Genomic DNA, 16,365 nt, shown 5'->3' with positions numbered 1-16,365 from the left:
GCATAAATTATCTTTTTATTTGCACAAACGCGTTTCGGCGCGTGCCTTCTTCAGTGTGCAACAAGATCACAGTGTAACCAATCTTATATGCCCACACCCATTGACACACCCATATTGACATCAACCAATAAATTTAAAATAATAAACAGTCCAATGGTGTCACCAATGTTTCAATTAGTCCATTAATGAGAAACAACGGCTGTTATACATTATACATTTCATTATACATATACAGAATGAACATAAGATATACATGCATAGTGTTACATTTACAAGAAACAACTTAGTGACAGATCTTCATTCATCCCATTGGGAATACATGTGTTTAAGCTAAAAATGTACCACGCCTCTCGCTGAAGGAGGCGGTTCTCACGGTCTCCCCCTCTTGGGGACAGATTAACAAACTCCAAGCCCATAAATTTGAGCATATTAACATCATGTCCCGCAGAGTTAAAATGTCTTGCGACTGATGATTTGTCATCATTAAATCTGATAGCACATTTGTGCTCAAAAATTCGAGTTTTTAGTTGTCGCTTCGTTTTTCCCACATAGAACAACCCACAAGGACACGTCAATAAATACACAATAAAAGTAGATAAGCATGTGATTCTGCCCTTTACTTTGTATGTTCTGCCTGTTTTTGGATGTGTAAACATATTATCTGTGAGCATAAAATTACATGCCGCACAGTTCCAACACTTAAAATTACCGTGTGGAATTTTAAAGGGAAAAGGCGACTGGGTAGATGCAGGAAGGTGCGAGTGCACTAATCGATCTCTAAGATTGGGTGCTCGTTTAAAACAATTACGCGGCAGATCTTGGAAAGTGTGCCCTATGTACGGGTCGCTACTGAGAATGTGCCAATGGCGTTGCACAATGTTCTTTAAACTATTTGAAATCTGACCATAAGTTGATACAAAAGTAACTGAAGTGTTGTTAGAACTTTTCTGATCAGTACGTTTGGTCATCAAATCGGCGCGCTGAAGACTGCGCGCACGCTCTAGACAATCACGCACTAAGTTACATGTATAACCCCTGTCGATAAATCTTTGACATAATTCCCCCGCTTGTCGCTCAAAGTCCTCATCATCACTACAGATACGACGCACTCTCAAGGCAGACTACGTTTGAGAGAGGGTGGATGGAAACTCTGGTAGTGCAACAAGGAGTTACGATCCGTTTCTTTACGATAAATTTCAGTGTGTAACGTGTTATCTATCTTCCTCACTAAAACATCCAAAAAGGGCAGGGCCTTATAATCATGAGTCAGTGTGAATTTGATAGAGGGCAATCTAGTATTTACATAATCATGAAACGCAATCAGTTCTTCTTTTGAGCCCAACCACACAAAGAATATGTCATCTATATATCTGTACCACACTTTGAGATGCTGTTTAAAGGGATTCGAGTTGTAGATAAAATCCTGTTCAAATTTACCCATAAAAAGGTTGGCATAATTAGGCGCCATGGGCGAACCCATGGCAGTACCTTGGGTTTGTAAAAAGAATTTGTTTTGAAACATGAAATATTTTTTTGTTAGAACTTGATTAGCTAATGATAATAGGAACTCAGTATGTGGCACTTGATTTATCTGTAAATAATAACATAAAGCCGCTATCCCTGCATCATGCGGGATATTAGTATACAAGCTGGTCACGTCCATAGAGCACAAGACATCAGTTGTATTAACCTCTGCAATAGATGACAGTTTCATCAGAAAATCGGTAGTGTCTTTTAAAAAGGATGGCAAGTTATACACTAAATCCTTTATATGATGATCAACAAATTTAGACAAAGGCTCAGTTACGGATTGATTCCCAGATACAATTGGACGGCCAGGTGGATTATCCAACCTTTTATGAATTTTTGGCAAAGTATAAATCACTGGTCTTAATGGGTTAGTCTGTAACAAGAACTTGTATTCTTTTTCATTAATTATTACGTCAGATACAGCTCTCTTTAGTATAGTTTTTATCTCTTCACTAAACTTCATAGTGGGATCACCATGTAAACGGGCATAGAAGTTAACATCACCAAGCTGCCGCTCTATTTCTTGTACATAAGCAACCCTGTCCTGAATAACAATGGTATAGTTCCTAGCCATATCGGCCTAGAAAATCACAACTTTTAGTTAGTAGTCTTAGTACACGATGTAACTACAGAAGAATCAAGGTTAAAATAGGAAAAATTTAAAAACTCTTTGGTCATTTTTTTGAGAGAGATGCTAATGGTCTAATTAGATTCAATGATCTATGCTAAGCTATGCAAAAAGTGCTATCACCAGATCCGGAGATCGGCTGAATGGATTCGAAAGTGGTAAAACTCAACTGTTTAACTCTAGGGGAGTTGGAAAATGAGCTTATTTCCAAAAAAAACTGGAGTGTTCCTTTAAATATCTCTGTATGCATTTGTTCTACCGTTCATGTCCAGCTCTGATCTCTCTCTTCTTGTTTGTAGCTTATCACGCAGGCAAACACACAGGTGGGGCAGATGAAACAAATGGAGGAGCTTATACACATCTATAACAAATTGGAGTTTGACAAACTCAAGGTCTGTAAATTTACTATTGCACCCTTTAAAAATAGATTTTCCAGCAAGTATAACCTTATGCCACAGTAGAATACTTCTTTAGTAGAAGAATATTTCTTTAGAATACATCTACATACTCTTGCTTTACAGAACCCAAGGAAGGTTTTATTCTGTTAACAGATACCTAGACATGCACCACAATTTCGTAATAGTTTAATAGTTTTTGGCTGAAAGAGAAAAAAGGCGAAAATATGAGCCGAAAATATTATGCCATGCCGCCCCTCAGTGTTCGGCAGTCAGGTTTTACTCTTGCACAGCATTTTGTGTACCTTTGTAAGCAGCACTGCTTCCGAAGATGCACACGCACACACAAAAACAACTACAACAAAAATTCACAGGAAGTGGTGAAGTCAAGCAGTCTGACATACAGATCGCAAATTGTGGTAATTACAGTATGTTGGGCAGGAAATCCAAATGTTCACCTATCATCTATAAACCTCAAATATGGCAAATCATTTGAAACATGTAAATAGCAACTTTACATGGCTGCTCGCTCTAACATTAACAGATAAATATGGGCTATTGTCAGGCTCATATGCAAGTGTTTATGTGGAGTTTGGAAGCTGAAGTATAGCGCGCTTTACTGCACGACATGGAGGCTCTGGTGCGATCACTTTTTCAATTTAAAATACAGATAAGAGTAATAAATCTGTCAGGGTTCAGAAAGAAGAGGATTCAGTTTGCAGGGTAATACACAGTGTATTGGGGGAAAAAGGAGTTCATGGGGGTAACAAACAAAAGCAAGGGCTTGACTGGGTCCACAGTCAATGACGGCCTCAGGTAGCAAAGATAAAGTCCGTGGAACAGTAATGCCCAGCCAAGAGCAGTCTGCACATGAGGTCAAGAATTATGGCAAATGAGACAGTGGAGGAATGGACAGTGGTGGCAGGTGTGGCGGGGAAGGGATATGGCAGCAGGGAAGCCGGAGGTGGCGGGAAGATAAGCACAGTCCAGCAGCCAGGGAAACTGGGGGACTAGAAAGAAAAAAGAAAAAGGAAAAATCAAGCCAAAACTGATCTGAAGGCAACCCACAGGAAATACATAAAAATCAAATAAATAAACAAAAATATTAACTAGCCTATGCCAAGACAAACTGTAGAAAAATGAAAGAGTAAATAAACTGGATAAAACTAAAAATCAAAACAAAGCTGGATAACAAGCAGAGCTCAAGACACAGCAAAATAAAAGTAAAATACAAAAAACTGAAGAAAAATAAGGATTGACTACTGTACGTAACTAGACTAAAGGCTGATTTATACTTCTGCGTCGGACCTACGCCGGAGCCTCTACGCTGTAGGCAACGCGTTGGTTTTCGTTTATACTTCTGCGTCGTTGACGCGCAATTACACCTGCAGAGGGAGCGTGTGAAACCCGAGGGAGGGGTTCTAGCAGACCAATCACAGCGCTTGCGTCCGCGTAGAATTGACGCATTGTTACATTTTTGGAGAGGTGCACGTCAGGGTACGCCGGAGGGTACGCGCGCTACACACAGCCTACGGCGTAGCTACGGCGTCAGTTCGACGCAGAAGTATAAATCAGCCTTAACAGGAAAGGCAAGATAAAAAAAGCAAGACGTGAACAACTAGATGCATAAACACGATCTGGCACGAGTGCGACACACGAAGGGAATATAAAGGGAAGCCAATGAGGGGTAACACATGAGAGTAATAATGAACTAACAGGGTAACAAGAGGGCGGGGAGACAACTGACAGTTGAACACATGGCAAACACAACAGAACAACATGTGCCGAAGCACATGGCAAACAAACACAAACACCACACGCCTGGAGTGCGTGAGTGGACAAACAAGACATGCGCTCCGGACGAACAATGGCAGAGACACAAACACAACTAGTCTGATCAAACCTACGTCCTGACAACATCAATCCAAACTGTAAATGTAAAGGGTCTACTTTAACAACAAAACTTGTGCTTTTGTAAAATAAAGAAAACAAATAGGATGCGTTTTCTGCCATATCTGTCTCCCTAAACTGCAGCGCTTCACATAAATGAACCGAAACTCAGTGTATATGCTACTTACACTGAAATGAGAAATATATCTATAGAAAGCTTGAAATGTCTACTTTTAAATGAACCCATTCAAATCTAAACAAATACTCTGATTATGTAATCCGTATGAAATGTGCATTTATCTCTAAAGGTGCATCCGCTATACTGCGGAGATGATTAGTCAGCATCGTCAACTTCAGCTTTGCAGACTACACTGACGGGTATTAATTAACAATTTATAATGTCTCTTCGCTATTCATAATCATTCAACATATTTATAATCATTACTTTAGCCAGTGCTTTGCGGCAAGCTTTATGTGCGCTTGAGTGCGGAATAGGTGTGCCGTTGATTTGGATTAAAGGGCCCCTATTATGCTATTTCAAAGTTGCCTAATGTTGTTTTGGAGTCTCCTACAACAGGTTTTAATGCATCAAAGGTAAAAAAAAAACTGCTTAATTTTCTCATAATATACATTTGCACATCACCAGATTTTCAATGATTCTCAAACGACTCGCCAGATGAATCAATCTCTCTAAATCCCTCCTATCCGTGAGTTACTCTGCTCTGATTGGCCAGACAGCTCAGTCTGTTGTGATTGGTTTATTATGTTCAGCACACATCGAAAACAAAAACTCCCATTGCCACATCAGCTCTGTGTGTCCTGAGGCTTCCTATCCTACACCGTAAACTAAACACAGTAACGAACAATAACGACGATTTTACCATATCAATCCGAGCGCGAGTCCGATGATGAAACACTAGAATAACTACTAGTTATGCAACCCGAACTTCCATCCCAAGGGCGACTCGAGCAGGACATTTATCAGTGATACGCTACTCAGTAGGAACATTATGCAACTGCAATTCCTCACCATCAGCATTAACAAGTGCATGTCCATCAACCGATTATTTTACTTGTACTAATTTATTTACCGAGTATGTTTCTAATATATTGTGGTGAACACATGGAAACTGTATAAATAACAGTGCATGTATGCAATACATTAGCCAAGCTCTAGCGTGACCACAACTGATTAGCAGAAGTATTTCAGTTAGACAATAATATTGTGAGTTAGCCAGTTAGCAGGAGACCTACACAATATAAAACTCAAAACTAAGTATTTTGAAAACCATCTCTCAAGAGCAAGCGGTTTGCGAATCCTGCATTGAACTGCATGTAAAATAAAGGAAACACAGCAAAAGTTTAGGATTATACTGCTGTGATATCGTGGTAAATGTGAATTTTAACCACTTCTTCACATGCTCCTCCATGGGCAGTGAAAAAACCCAAAAAACTTTACCTTCACATTGTAGAGCACAGCGTCTCCTCGACATGATGCTATCCAGTATCCACAGGAATCAGCTGCCAGTTTGAGGTTCAAGTATTCCCTGGTGTCTGCGCGCGCAATAAGTGGGCGGCCTAATGTTTCGTCTTGACGTCACGACGAAACAGCTTATGACTCGTTTAAAACAATTCATTTCATTGACTCAGAGTCGAGTCTTACTTTTTAAAGACAATAACTTTATATACGGTGCACTTTCAGATTTAAAACATTGCAGGATGTTTTTATTCACTTAGAGTTATGTTGCACACTACATGAAAGGTCATTTTCAAAAATCCATAATAGGGTCCCTTTAATGCATATGGAAACGCGGGTGGAATGAGCCATGGCAATGAGATTCTTTCACAAGATTTACTTTACTTTCTTCTGACACAGATGCAAGTTACAGTTCACAGCGCACTCACCAACAGTGTGACATTCTGTCACGATACACACGCAGGGAAGACAGATCCAAGTATGTTTATTTAAATGTAATCCAAAATCGTAGTATCCAGGCAGGGGTCAAAATCCAAATAAGCAGTCCAACACAATATACAAAACAAGAACAAACCAGGAAACAGACATCAGAAGTGTAGTGACAAACCATAAGGACTCCGTGACAAACACTAGAACAGACCGGGTATATATTTACACACAAGTGCAAAACGAGGTGACGAGAAACAGTTGAACACAATGAACAATCAGTGACAGACAGGATGATGGGAATTGTAGTGAGAATGCCTAGACACCGTGAAAACTGAGGACCTCTAGTGTTTAACCCAGGGAACCACCAGACACTGTGACATAACCCCCCCTCTACGGAGCGGCTACCAGACGCTCCACGACAGAAAACAAAACTTGACAGAAGTCCAGGAGGGAGGTGGAACTGTGGAGGATCAGGGGGTGGGATGGTGGGCCAGGTCCATGAAGGGGAACAGGAAGAAGGGGTGACAGTTTAGCCGGCGACCAGAACGAAGCAGACAGTTCATCCGGCGGCCAGGGCGAAGCAGACAGTCCATCGGGCGGTCCAGGCGAAGCAGACGACCCATCGGGCGGCCACAGCGGAGAACTTCCCTCGGGCAACCACGGCGGTGAAGACCCCTCGGGCGGCCACGGCGGTGAAGACCCCTCGAGCGGCCACGGCGGTGAAGACCCCTCGGGCGGCCACGGCGGTGAAGACCCCTCGGGCGGCCACGGCGGTGAAGACCCCTCGGGCGGCCACGGCGGTGAAGACCCCTCGGGCGGCCACGCCGGTGAAGACCCCTCGGGCGGCCACGCCGGTGAAGACCCCTCGGGCGGCCACGCCGGTGAAGACCCCTCGGGCGGCCACGGCTCAGGAACAGGAAAAGCAAGGCTGAAGGTCTTCCTCCTCCGCCGTTTCTGGCGGAAATGTGCAGGCTCTGGACTGGACGGGCACCACGCCGAACAGTTCTCTGGGCTGGGCTGGGCTGGGCGGATGGAACTCTGGGCTGGACCTCACCAACCCAGGGCTGAAGAGGGGCCAGAGTGGAGAATGGTGTCTTGATTCCACTCGACCACCTCCTCCACTGCGGCCTCCACGGGTCCCGCGAAATTTGACCAATCGGGTCCCCTCAAAAAATTATCTTCTCTCCCGCTCAGTGGCTGGGGAAGAGACATTGAGAGACATACCACTGGATCTTGTGGTGACGGAGTCCTTCTGTCACGATACACACGCGGGGAAGACAGATCCAAGTGCAGTATGTGTATTTAAATGTAATCCAAAATCGTAGTATCCAGGCAGGGGTCAAAATCCAAATAAGCAGTCCAACACAATAAACAAAACAAGAACAAACCAGGAAACAGACATCAGAAGTGTAGTGACAAACCATAAGGACTCTGTGACAAACACTAGAACAGACCGGGTATATATATACACACAAGTGCTAAACGAGGTGACGAGAAACAGTTGAACACAATGAACAATCAGTGACAGACAGGATGATGGGAATTGTAGTGAGAATGCCTAGACACCGTGAAAACTGAGGACCTCTAGTGTTTAACCCAGGGAACCACCAGACACTGTGACACATTCATTAAAACAGACTTTATATTAGGTTGATGCTGCTGATAGGCGCGCTTGCTCCTGCATTGAACGACAGTTTTCGGACGTGCGATGAGCGTGTGAGCTACCTCTAAACAATTCTCTATGCTACCACGCTCTATACTAAGGAGTGCGTAACTGAACAACCAATAAGCGACAAGAATACAGAGGTAGTTAAGAGACTCAAGGGGCCAGGTTACTACCCCTTTTTTAGCAGTACTGAGTCCCTTCAGTACAAATAACCCAATAACAGTAACCAAAACAGTAACTACATTTTTACTATTTTGTTCTATTTGCTTCTAGTTCCAAAAAGTTGTCAAAAGCATTAACTCTGAAGTAACAGTCCATAATCACTTGTACTTAACTGAAGCCTGGAACACAGTCATTTTCTTTTCTGTTTTAGTTATTGTATCTTGCGGGCTTTTGAATTTCTCTTCCTTTTTGTGGTCTCTGCATTGTCTTTTCTTGTCCTAGTTTGGACATCAGACTAAGATCTTTTTCTTCTTGCCTATGTTGACGAGCCATTGGCTGCCATTTTCTTCCTTTGTCCTGGTTCTCCTTGAGCTCAGGCCTGGGTCAGAAGAAATGGATTCTGTTTCACTACTGTACTGGGTTGCAATCTGTTCCGGTTATTTACCGATAGGATTATACGGGGTACCATTGCTCTTTTGCAGGATCTGGCTCATTTGGCGCTTAACCCATGCTGGAATCTCCTCACAGTCATAAGGTTTGAGGCGATGCAATCATGATGCATGATTCTCTTGTGCCGTAACCCCTGAACCTCATAAAGGACAGGTTCACAACAGGCAGATATCACAAAGATATCACTTTTCAAGGTGCTTGGAGTTTTGGACTTTGTCCCTTCTTTTTGGCGTTGTCCCTAATATACACAAGATCACCCACACTATACGTCCTCTCTTGAGCCCTGAGATCATATGTCTTCTTTTGATGTTGTTGAGCTGTTTGGAGGTGCTCTCTGGCACTGCCATGTGCTTCTCTTAAGCTTTTTTCCAAGTTGTACAGGAAGTCTGGAACTCCCATCTGACCTCTGCTCTGCTATGCTAGACTACAGATCTTGAGGTTGGTAGATTTTCCTTCTGAGCATCAGCCTATTTGGTGTGAATCTGGTAGCTGCATGCTGGGAGCTACGGTATGCTGATGTAAAGAGAGGAATCTGCTCATCCCAGTTTTTCTGTTTGTGGTTCACATAACAGTGGTTAATTTGAAGGATTTTACGGTTGAACCGCTCAACTTGCCTATTTGAGGCAGGGTGGTAAGGGGACGTCCTTGTTTTTGTGATCTGCAAGAGACTACAAACATTCTTGAATAAAGAACTTTCAAAGTTGCGACCCTGGTCTGTGTACAGTTCAAGTAGTGCACTAAAATGGGAAATTAACGCGTAAACTAGTAGGGATGGGAACCGAGAACCGATTCTTCTTCAGAACCGGTGCCCAGTGAATCAATTCCTTGGAACCGTTAGCATGCCTGCTTAACACGCGCTGCGATGTTTTGATTCAGAACGCGGCAAACATGGCAGAGGCAGAAGTTCAACGCAGAAGTATAATGAGGCCTTTAACGGGACGCCACGTTGCTTTCCGACCAGCCATCGCGTGCTGTCTCAAACACATTCACTCGCACACATACATACGCACTCACTCACTCTCATGCGCACGCGCACACACACACACACACACACACACACACACACACACACACTTGCGCACACACACTCTCTCGCGCTCACTCACTCACTCACACAAACGCACACATGCTCACTCACACACACGCGCGCGCACATACACACTCACTCACTAGCGCTCACACACTAGGCTATCTCGTGCTCACGCACACACTCTCGCTCACTCACTAGCGCACACACACACTCTCTCGCGCTCACACACGCAGTCTCTCGCGCTCACTCACTCACACACAAACACACACATGCTCACTCACACACACACTCACTTTGAGAAGTAGCTCACCTATACTTTTAGATTTGTTCTGAGGTTGCTACACATAATGAGTCCTCCAGGCCTCTCCCAACAATAAAAGAGAACACTTTTATGTAATTCAACTTACGGCCTGCCTAGCCAGTATTTTCTTACTGCAGGACTTTTCTGATACAGACTACCTCGATTAGCATTGCATTATAAATACACATAACTCTTATGAAAATACCTGAGATGGCTTGAACACAACACAGATAAACAGATATATTACCACAGCCGTGTTTCTTGTCTTCATTTGTCATCAGTCAAAACATCTCTTTCTGCATGTTATTCAGCTGTAGCTGTATATCTGATACATTTGTCCAGGGATTTCCTGGAACGTCATAAGTTTAATATTTCTATGAATCTTACTTGTGGACTTTCTGTGTGAGAGCGCCCTCCGGCTTTCAGTATAAATTAAACATAATACTCACATCAACTCATTTTGGGTAAAAATAGAAATATAAAACTATGGTACTTTGTAACGCAGTTACTTGAGTAGTTTTTCTGCAAACTACTTATTTCCTCTTGCTTGAGTCATATTATTTTTCAGTATTTCTACTTGTACTCAAGTAAAAGTAGTGCTACTTAAGAAATAATTTACTTAAGTAAAATAAGATGTACTGTATACTCCTTCCACCACTGTGCGTAGGTGATAACTCTCTCCTCTCCCCACTGGATTTGTAATAACACTGCTCCAATGCTGTTATTTGATGCATCTGTGTCCAGGTGACTGTGTGAGCTGTGTGAAGGCATTTTGGAACTCCTCAGTCCACAGGAATGTTACTTCTTTTTGAAGGAGTTCATTTAAAGGGCTGGCCAACTCAGAAAATTCCTTAACAAACTTCCTAGTTACACAGTCCAAGGAAGGCCCTTAGCTCATGCACACTTGTGTGGTTTTTCCCAGCTTCCACATCCTTAGCAAACCTGAAGGCCGTCTTTGCTACTGCAATTTGCCAGTACCCAGACTGAAGGTCTAGGGTAGAGAAGACCCAAGAGAGGATAAGCTTCCTTAGCTGTCAGGCTGTTTAGCCGCCGATAGTCGACACACCAGCGGACACCACCATCCTTTTTACGGATCTCTATCACTGGAAGAGAACCTGAAACCTGCCTGGCCAGAAGATGAAAAAGTCAGAAATGCTGATACTCTAGCAGAAGGTAAACAAGAATTCTTCTACAATCACAGAAATAAAGAAAGAAACTTACCTGCGTTAAGTCAAGGAGACGCTGTCCGTATCAGATTGGATGAACAAAAAACTTGGACCAGGGATCTTATGGATTTCGATGGAATAAGTGCACATACACAAGGACAGGACACCCACCTTGACACAAAATGCACCTACAAAGACGCATGCTGATCTTACAGATGCCATCTCATCAGGGCATGTACAGTAGTCACTGTCAACCACAGTAAACCGCTCAGGGATAGTGTTAAGCCTGGGACATGTCTGGGAAAAAGGATGTATGGTAACCCCTACTACTCAGCTTTCTCCACAGAATTAGAGCCTGTTAGCTTAGCTTCCAAAAAAAGATGGCTGACACTATTTGTGCATTCTGTGAGTGAGATCCCACCCTCTATGGGCGGGTTGAAAACATGCAGAACTAGCTACTACTGGCTGTAGTCTCTAGCCTTTGGGCAAAAAATCTTCCGATGATGTAAAATGACGATTTTTGCGTCATCTGAGGATTTTTTTCCAGACAAAAAAATACATAAATCTTTCATCTCAGGGGGACATGAGGGAGGGAAGCATGGTCATTCGAAAATACTACAGGTTTTCTACTGATACAAAGCTTAATGCTAAATCCTGAAGTATCCCCTTAACAATCACTAGCTGAAGTGTAGTAAAATACATGAAGACTGTTTTTTATAGGCTTAATAGACAGACAGATTGGGGGTTGGAGAGTGACTCTTCTTGAAGGACCAGCACCACATCCTCTTGTAACTGTTTGAAGAATTCATCTTCCAGAATCTGGCACTACATTTTGGGAGCTCATTTTTAGTCCATCTTCTACCCTGAAGTCCTTTTTGCAACTCCCCAAACTTACTGCCAAATTCTGGAAGATGAATTTGTGTATTTTACTACACTTCAGCTTGTGATTCTTATTAAGTGGGGGTCATTTTTAAGGATTCTTTACCTCTCTTTTTTGGCTAATTTTATCTGTAAAAGAAAACGTGCCTAATAATTATGCACACGGTTTCATTTTCAGCCTTCATGACAATTATATATCACTTATATACAGGGATGCAAACAGCGCGCTTTTCGGCACCTCCCTCTTTTTTCACGTAGAGTTTGGGTGACTTGTGTAAATCGTGTAGATCCGAAGACTTTTTTTTAAGGAGGGAGGGGGGGATTACTTTACTTACTGATTATAATTTCACCAACAGTAATTCTGTATTGCCTCCACTAAACAAGTACATAGAAAATAAGCAAATCAGAGCACTGCGCGCCAATAACCGACGCCTATTTTTCACGCATCACGCAAACGTGTTGGAAGCGTTTCCAGGCAAAATAGAGTAGGAAAATATGTTTATATGTAATTTTGTCACAAATACATATTAATAAATTACATTTTGATGTTTGCAACTTTCTCAGTTTTGAAATAAATGCAGATCAAATTGTAATAAAAAAAAAATAAAAAAAAATAATAATTATCGATTTTCAAATATTGCACCTCTCAATACAGAACTAAATATTCTGTAGCCTATTTTGCTGTCAATACTGCCGACGTTGTCTTTGCTCTATCAGTAGGCTATATATTTATGTTTAACATCCAAATGTAGACTGGCGCACAGAGCCACGCAGTCGCAGACAGCACCACGCAGTCGCAGACAGCACGTGAATTTCGTGAACACCGAATTCCCTTTTCTTTCTTATCTATTTGTGTTTGAACTTAAACAAATTAACGATGTGCACGAAAAAATAAGTCAAAGTGCCTGTATCAACGAGTTTCCCCATAAACGCAGTCAGAGAAAGAAAACGGATGAGCGTCATTACCGGTATTAGATACATGCATTCGTCTTAAGGGGACAGCAACCCAATATACCTGAAGCTGTTTGTGTCACCAATGTTAATCAAACAAAAAAAGAGAAAGAGAAAAATCACTTTTGTAGCTAAAGATAAACTGTATTATTTATATTAATTATATTTACCATATCTACCCTACAAAATTACCCCAATCATCCTAGAATGATTAATTCTTTACAAAAAGAGCTACTCAAATCATCAGGTGAAATTGTTTTCAGGAAGAAGAGGAAGGAGTAGTAAAGCAAGAAGAAGTGCTAGATAGTTTTTCAGAATTTCATTTTACTCTATGTGCCTATAGGGGTGGGCTGGGGATGGCAGGGGTTGATGGCAATGTAAGTATCTGGATATTTGCCGCGGGGCGAGGGCTTCGATTACCTCTCTCTTTTTTGACCATACATGTGTTTGCATCCCTGTATATATGATTAAATACAAAATGAATAGTAGTTATTAAGATTAATGTGGTTTGGAATTGGTAAAATGTGCCTGAAAAAACATATGATCAGAAAATCAAAGTGCCTAATAATTCTGCACACTGAACCCCCAGATGTGTTCGAGAACTTGAGTATTGTTATTGACCCCCTTTGTTCAGGGTCTCGTAACTCATTCACATTCTGTGAAATGTGTTTTATGTTGTTGTCTCAGTTGTTGAAGCATTTTGTGTTCATGTATTTACACATAAGAAATTTGCTGGAAATAAAAATTCAAATCTATCACGTCTACTCTGTTTCCCGCATCCCGTGTCTGTCTTTGGGATCGAACTTGAGCGAAGCTAACTGGTAGATTATACTTTTGCCGTATCCGGGCAGCAAAACAGCAAAAACTTTGTTCGTCCCGACTCATTTTGTTTGTTTTCTGTGCTATGTTGCTACTAGTTTGTCAACAAATGTTGTGTCCACTGCATGGGTGTACGATCGCCAAACATTGCTGTTAATCCGATCTTCCATGGTGGAGCGTGGTGACGGATTTATCTAGAGTGGTATAGACGAGCTTGTAGCCCCGTTCGCACATCCGACTGGAACTGCTGTCTGTATGCGGCATGGAGAGGGGAAAAGGGCAGGGAGGCAGATTCATCTGAAAAAGCTCTTCAAACTGGGGATCTTGGACTGCGACTCCAGACCTTCATGTCTTCGTTCTGTCTTCCCTGATGTCCCCATGGTTCTGGTTCCGGTGCACCGGAGAAACTCTTTGACTGGTCGTGGTGTGTGTTCGGTGCATCTGAGGTCGCTGCCACAAGCCTCTTTCTCTGCTTTGGATGTTCCTGCACCGATCAGGATAGGTCTGATACATATCTGTTCAATTGCAAACAAGTCTCTTCTGCTCAGCGATTTATTTTCTTCCAAAAGCATGGACTTCATATTGCTTACGGAGACTTGGCAAGGAAATATGGAATATTATCACTTAAATGAGCTCTGTCCTTTGGACTGTGATTTTTTTCAGCACGCCAAGACTCACAGGTCGGGGTGGAGGTCTTGCTGTTGTTTTAAAAAAACGTTTTGTCTGCCAGTCAGTGAGAGCTGACACGTACTCTTCTTTTGAACTACAGATGACTAAGGTTGGTCGCTTGTATTCCTTTGATTATATTCTAGTTTATATTCACCTGGGCCAGTGGCCTCTTTTCTTATTGATTTTTCTGACTTTCTATCAGCTATTATTAAGTTAGATAGAGTGATTATTGTTGGCGATTTTAATATCCATGTGGATGACGATACTTGTAAAAATGCTTCTGAATTTGTAAATATTACTGAATCTTTTAATTTCATTCAGCATGTCTCTGGCCCTACGCACAGCAAAGGACATGCGCTCGATCTCGTCTTTTTTCATGGTGTAAATATTAATAATGTCTGTATCGAAGATGTACTTGTTAGTGATCACAATTGCATCTTATTTGATCTTTTTTTGTGATGAGGATCCTCTCCCTGTTAAACGAGAGTCCTGCTCACGTTTGATTAACCAGCGTACTGTTGAGAAATTTTCAGAATCAGCTTTATTGGCCATGTTTGCAGAGACAAACTAGGAATTTGATTTGGTAACAACAACAAGGCTCTCAAATTGCAACAGTCAACAACACTCACTTGACATATAAACAGTAGGAAATGTATGTTAAAAACAGAATACTGGTATATTTAGTGCTGACAATACAGTGTAGATTACAAAGTGCAGGAGGGGGATAGTGCAATATCAGTATTGTCTTGGAATTTTAAGTAAAGTAAAATAGAGCAGTGCAGGTCTGTACAATGATAATATATTAATTAGTGCATTCAATAGAAAGATTGAAGTTTGCATGAGGTAGATGAATAGAATAATATTGGTTGACTATGTCCAGTACAAGGGTAAGGGCAGTTTCTGAGTATTCAGCAAAGTGACTGCTTGGGGATAGAAGCTGACTTTGTGTCGGGTGGTTTTGGCATACAGTGCCTTATATCGTCTACCAGAAGGGAGAAGGTTGAAAAGTTTGTGACCAGGATGAGAGGGGTCTGCAGAGATTTTTACTACCCTTTTCCTGAACCTGGACCGGTGCAGGTCCTGGATGGAGGGAAGGCCAGCTCCGATGATCCTCTCCGCAGCCCTTATTGTCCGTTGCAGTCTTGCCCTGTCCCGTTTGGTGGCTGACCCAAATCAGACAGTGATGGAGGTGCAGATGACAGACTGAATGATGGCTGAATAGAATATGATCAGCAGCTCCTTTGACAGGTTAAACTTCCTTAGCTGTCTTAGGAAGTATAACCTCTGCTGCGCCTTTTTTTGGAAACAGTCAATGTGGGTAGACCACTTTAGGTCCCGTGAGATGGTAGAGCCCAGGAACCTAAAGGAGTCCACAGAGGACACTGTGTCATTCTGGATGGTGAGTGGAGGGAGTGAGGGGGGCCTTCTCCTGAAATCCACTGTCATCTCCACAGTCTTCTTGGGATTTAACTCCAGATGGTTTTGATTGCACCATTGGACAAGCTGCTCCACCTCCTGTCTGTAGGTAGACTCATCCCCATCCCGGATCAAACCTATGATAGTTGTGTCATCAGCAAACTTCAAGAGTTTCACAGACGGGTCCTTTGAGGTGCAGTCATTGGTATAGAGGGAAAAGAGCAGTGGGGAGAGGACACATCCCTGAGGAGCGCCGGTGCTGGTGGACCGGAGTTTGGACGAAATGCTCCCCAATCTGACCTGCTGCTGCCTATCGCTCAGAAAACTGGTGATCCACTGGCAGGTGGAGGCAGGCACTGAGAACTGGGTGAGCTTCTGATGTAGGAGTTCAGGTATGATGGTGTTAAACACTGAGGAGAAGTCCACAAACAGGATCCTTGCATACGTCCCTGGGGAGTCGAGGTGGTGCAGTATGTATTGCAGCCCGATGTTAACAGCATCATCTGC

General features: G+C 42.4%; 1 protein-coding gene across 3 annotated transcripts in view; it reads left to right on the top strand.

The window, feature by feature from the left end:
- arhgef15a (Rho guanine nucleotide exchange factor (GEF) 15) overlaps positions 1-16,365 on the top strand; it is a 61,634-nt gene that overhangs the window by 13,317 nt on the left and 31,952 nt on the right. For 2 of the 3 annotated variants that reach the window (XM_079606259.1, XM_079606260.1), the window contains one exon: positions 2,458-2,550. In XM_079606259.1, the coding sequence (XP_079462385.1) occupies positions 2,458-2,550 (93 nt within the window). Of the gene's footprint in view, positions 1-2,457; positions 2,551-4,751; positions 4,822-16,365 lie in introns of all 3 variants that reach the window. The other variant, XM_079606261.1, reaches the window with a different exon arrangement.

This window comes from Phoxinus phoxinus, assembly GCF_949152265.1.
Source record: "Phoxinus phoxinus genome assembly, chromosome: 3".
NCBI classification, from domain to species: domain Eukaryota; kingdom Metazoa; phylum Chordata; class Actinopteri; order Cypriniformes; family Leuciscidae; genus Phoxinus; species Phoxinus phoxinus.
The sequence above is the reverse complement of the archived record's forward strand: the minus strand, read 5'-3'. Positions and strand labels throughout refer to the sequence as shown.